The 5,038-nt window shown below is 48.6% G+C and overlaps 1 protein-coding gene across 2 annotated transcripts; it reads right to left on the bottom strand.

Annotated features, from left to right (window-relative positions):
* Positions 1–247: 247 nt before the first annotated feature.
* On the bottom strand, positions 248–4,665 carry LOC101770925 (uncharacterized protein At1g04910). Of its 2 annotated transcripts, none has more exons than XM_004961843.4 (8): positions 3,973–4,665; positions 2,506–2,578; positions 2,348–2,418; positions 2,176–2,264; positions 1,955–2,087; positions 1,615–1,844; positions 1,033–1,509; positions 248–866 (listed from the first exon to the last, which is right to left on the bottom strand). In XM_004961843.4, exons 1-8 carry the CDS (start codon positions 4,507–4,509, stop codon positions 662–664), a joined length of 1,815 nt encoding a protein of 604 aa, XP_004961900.1. In that variant the 5' UTR covers positions 4,510–4,665; the 3' UTR covers positions 248–661. The 2 variants fall into 2 exon arrangements, with proteins under 2 accessions (XP_004961900.1, XP_012699778.1); XM_012844324.3 differs by having other exon boundaries at positions 2,497–2,578.
* Positions 4,666–5,038: the final 373 nt, after the last annotated feature.

A 5,038-nucleotide genomic window follows, 5' to 3' on the forward strand; every position in this document is an offset into this window, starting at 1 on the left:
AGTGAAATTTCTTATGCTAGCCGTGGTTAGGATCATGTGAGAAGGTTTATCATAGCTTCTAATGTGTTTATTGAACGAATCAGCAGAAATGAAATTCTAGGGTGATACGCGCAGCTAAATCGCTATGACATTAGTAGAGTTGTATCTGGTGTTCATTGTTTACTATACCTACTCGCTGCACGGCATGCAAACAGAGAATTATACATTGTTCCTATGAACCCATTCGGAGCTAAGGTGCCCTTCAAAATATGAATAAGTCAATCAGAAATACGAAGAGCATGGCAGATTGTTAGCTACAAGCTCCATTACGCATGATTTGCATTTCATTCAGATTTATCCTGTTAACTGATTATACATTAAGTTTTCAGGTACATCCTGCTCCTCTCATCTTCCCTCGGACTGAACATTTCTTTGGCAATGCACTCCTCTTCTTGGCCCCCTGCCTTCTTGAGGCTTCAGCTGCATCTGTTGTCAGCCTAGGAAAAATAATCAAAACTGCTGGTCTCTGGCGGTTTGCTAGCTCTCCCTGTATCGGGTGATCCCTGCCATGCGGAGGAAGCTTCACTCACCAACCATCATCCGCGGGTGTTGCAGACTTGCAGCTGCTGAATCTGCCAGTATATTTGAAGCCTGAATCATTTCCACTGGAGAAAAATCTATATCATCTGCTCCTCTGAACCTTTTTGCAGAGGCACCCGGGGATTGGGTTCGAATAGAAGTATTCCTCCTGCCTTGGACTTTCACCACGTAATCTGTCATACGGACCTCCGAGTCTGTTCTCATGGTGCTTCCTCACTGCAGTCTGAAACTCTCCCCAGGTCATGGAGCCTTCATCAAGCTTGTCAATGAGCTCCACAAACTTCAGCCTTCAGAGAAAAAAAAAGTTAAATTAGGTCATAGAATCAAGAAGGCCATGTTTCAAACGTGTAAAATTTAACAATATTCTTGTGAGGATTGCACAATCTACTACTACATTTTGTTAAATTTCTGCGTTCCAAACCGTGCTGAAAAAAGAGAGAGAAGAAATCAGACCTGTCAGGGTTTATGGTTTTTCTGAACCCTTCGAATCTCCTGTGCCCCTGCACGGCTCTGGCCATGTTCCCGTCGTACGTGTACACGAACACGTCGCTCTGCAGGGCGACGATGTAGTCCACGGCGGCGAGCCTGTTCTGGTAGAGCTCCAGCGGCTCCAGCTCCTCCACCGTCGCGAGGCTGTAGTGCGTGTAGATGTTGGGGTACTCGGCCTTGAGAGCGTCCAAGCTGTGCGCGCCGAAGATCTCGCCGGCCACGATGTAGATCTTCGTGGTGGCAGGGTAGCCCATGGCCTTGAGGAAGACGGCGGCCTCGCGGGGGGTCATGGGGCACCCGCCTTGCAGCCGCTTCTCCTCGCTGTTGATGTCCTTCTCCTTCCAGTGCCGCACCTTGAGCCGCATGTCCGTCAGCTCCGCCGCCTCGTGCAGCGTCAGGTTGTGGTTGCACCCTGTGAACGCCAGCATGTCCTTCTCGTACCTGTCAAAGGTAAAATGGTTTCAGATTACAGATGTGATTTAGAAATGAATTCTTTTTACAGAAATATTGTCAACTGATCACTGAACATTGTGAAGTTTCAGTTACCTCAAGTGAAGCGCGATGTAATGCTCGGATCCGTTTCTCAGCCGATCAACCAAGGTGTTGCCAAGGGCTTCAATCTCCTTCCTGTACTGGAGCGCCTTGTAATTGGCGCGGCACCGAAGTTTTTGCAGAGAAGGAGCAAGGCCGTTGTTCACAATCCGTGAATCCGTGTGCGTAAACCTCACCACTTTGAACTTCCTCAGGATTTTCGCAAAGTCTCTGTAGAAGGAAGCCTGAAAAATGGAGCTGACGATCCATCAGCCTATTCGGTAGTCACACGCCTGAAATTTCTCTAAGCTGCTGCAATGAAATCTAGTAGAATCAACAAGGTGTTGACTCGTACCCTGGACCAGGAGGTGGGTGCTCTCACGTAGTGTTTCACCCTTCTGAAATCTGGTGGAAGGGAATCCACAATCACAATGTCTTCCTTCAATGTCTCCTTGAAGCGATCTACGTCGAATATGTCTTTGAAATCACTATGTCAAAAACATTAATGGTCAATTTACTTGGCATTCTCTAAAGATGATCACGAGCAGTCGAGCAGCTAGGTACAGAGTTACAGACCTTGGGTCAGTCCAGAATGACTGATGATCCAGAGTAGGGATCACCAGCGACGCGTTCATGATCTTCGCCACTGCAACCATATCACTTATCTGTAAGAATAGTTTGTGAAGGAATTAATAAGAGTTAGCTGAAAGGCATTGCCACGACGGGTTTAACAAAAATGTATACATACTCCCATTCTCATCTGGTTTAGCCCGCCATTTGCATCAACGATCAGGTAACCGACAGTTGCATTGTTAGTCCCTGCAGTAAACATGTCCTGGTTGAGAAAATGTAGCTGTATCTGAAGTTCAAAGAAAACGAAGTGAAAGAGGGACGAACTGAAATTACTGCGGTGATTCTTTGGCCGTTCAATGCACTGTCTGTAGCCCTCACTCTCTGGTTTCATCCATATCTCAGGTACCTGTCCGTGTTTGAAAGAAGGAAACTTCAGTACAGTCAAGCGGATCTAGTTCTTAAAGAAAAGTGAAGTCAAGCTGAGCATAGCATGGCATCTGAATGAATGCCTTGTTTTTATCAATCGTCCGTGTAAACTTTTGGCTGAGTATGGACACAAGATTGCTTTCTGTCAGACTCTTTGCCAGCATACAAAAACTTCCTTAAACTGAAGCTTGCAGTCCCTACCAAATTAAATCACAACTTTACAAGATGATGAATCTTATAAAACACACTTTAGAACCTCATTGGACTTTATGATTCCGATATAATGTTATTGTAAAATATGAAAAATTAGCATGCTGATGCAGGACACCATAACACTGATTTAACATGACGAAATGACAATTAGGTTAGATATAAAATCAAATTTGTAGAAAATGAAGGAGTCAAATGTAATATATTGGCTAAAATATCTGATACTATTCACAAAATTGGCTAAAATATCTAATACTTATTCACAAAACCTTTTCTTCTCACTTGAAGCGCTCAGTGTGACAATTACTATGGAAAACAACATCGACAGCACCAACCCAATGCACTCTGAAACACTTCATTTTCGAGCGACAACTGGACCTCAATAGCTAAATAATGACGGGAGAAAGGAAAATAGCGATGTATCTCGCATGCCAAGACAATGAAATGCCGCAAAGAACAAGAAAAAACATTTTCAAAAAATAAAAATAAAAGCAGAGGTAAACAGCTGCCCCCTTCTGGACTCTGAAACTCACGTCATGTGCTATGTTCTCTAGGTTCCAGTGACCGACGCTAGCAACACCTAGTGGCGGAACCGTTGTCCTTATCACCAATCATTTCTCCCATATGAATACTCCATACCGCGAGGAGTAGTGAACCAAAAGCTCCAACTTTTTTTATAATGGAAGAAACTTCCCCCTTTTTCATTTTACTCCATCAAAGCAATCGCCCTTTCTGTTTAGACTTTGCAGTGTTTCACCCTTTCCGGTGGAGACGTGAACGCTACAACGAGTTGAAATTCTCCCAGACAAAATTGTATTGCATCACATTTTTTCCGCTTATCGGCTTCGATGGCGCAATACACTTCCTGAATCCTGAAGCTGATCTGCACGGCGACTACTTATGAATTACGATGCATCCTAAAATGGGAATCATGAAACCCCAACTGACCGTCGAATCTCAAATGATTCGATCCAAAATTCGATGATTTTCCGGTGCCCAAACTGAGCATGCAATGCATCAATAAATGGCCACTTTTCAAATTTCAAGTACGTGCGCGAGTGGTTATTGCCAGAAAAGTAATGGGCGCGCGCGTCGTTAGTTAACATGACTTGATGATCGCTGCAACGGCGGGGCGAGGAGGCGCGCGTATAGCATAGTACGTACCGGCGGGCGGCGCGCGAGTGCCGTCAGGTTCTCCTCCGTCCACCCCATCACGTCGGCGTCGGTCACCTCCACCTTGTGCACGAGCCCGCCGCCACCGTCGTCGGCGCCGCCATCGCCGCCCGTGGCCGCGCGTCCGCCGCCGCCGCCCCGATGCGAGCCGAGGAACCCGATGACCGCGACGAGGCCGAGGAGGCAGAGCACGATGGCCCTCATCCAGGCCGCCCGGCCCGGCGCGCCGCCCGCGGCGCGCTTCCTCCGCGCCAACAGCGGCGCCCTCCCGAGGCAGGGCGTGGCGCTGGCGGCGTGCCCGTGCGCGTGCGCGTGCCCGTGGAGGCCTCCGCACTCGGCGTCGTCGTGCGCGCAGCCCCCGCCGGCGCCGCAGCAGCAGGAGCAGTTGGACGAGGAGGAGGTGCAGCAGTCGTCGTGCGGGGCGTCGCGCTCGATGTCGTTGAGCTGGCGCCTGCGGTGCGGGCCGGGGCTGGTGGACGAGGACGAGCAGGTGGTTGCCGTGGACGCCGACGTCGCGGCCGCGGCCATGGAGCCCCGAGGGAGGGAAGGAAAGGGGGGACGCGTGTGGCGCGGGCGGTCTCGCTTAACCGCGCGCCCCTCGCTCGGCGCGGGCGCCTAAGAATAGGACGCCCCCGCGCCCGCGCGAGACTGGAGAGCGAGAAGGCGGAGGCTAGTGAGTGAAGGGGAGAGAAGCCCGGGAAATAGCAACTGCCAACTGAGGCTGTTTAGCAACACTCCATCTCTCAAAAACCAGTTTCATACTTTCCCAGCTCCACTCCACCAACTTCAGAAAATTATGGAGCTACTGTACATATTTGGCTGTTTCTAGTGCTCCAGCTTCAAAAATATAAGAATTTGATGGGAAAAGTTCTATTTTGCCATAGTGGATGGCTAGTTCTGTTTTTACAATGGTGGATGGCTACGGTAATTTTTTTAAAAAAATGTTCAACCAAATAATGTTATGCCGAATGAAAAGTCGCAACAAATACGGTACAAAATTAACCTTGCCATTACAAACTAGTTCCAAGCAAGAGAGAATGCGGTGGCTAGCTCATCA

The sequence above is a fragment of the Setaria italica genome, chromosome III (assembly GCF_000263155.2).
Source record: "Setaria italica strain Yugu1 chromosome III, Setaria_italica_v2.0, whole genome shotgun sequence".
Lineage (NCBI taxonomy): Eukaryota > Viridiplantae > Streptophyta > Magnoliopsida > Poales > Poaceae > Setaria > Setaria italica.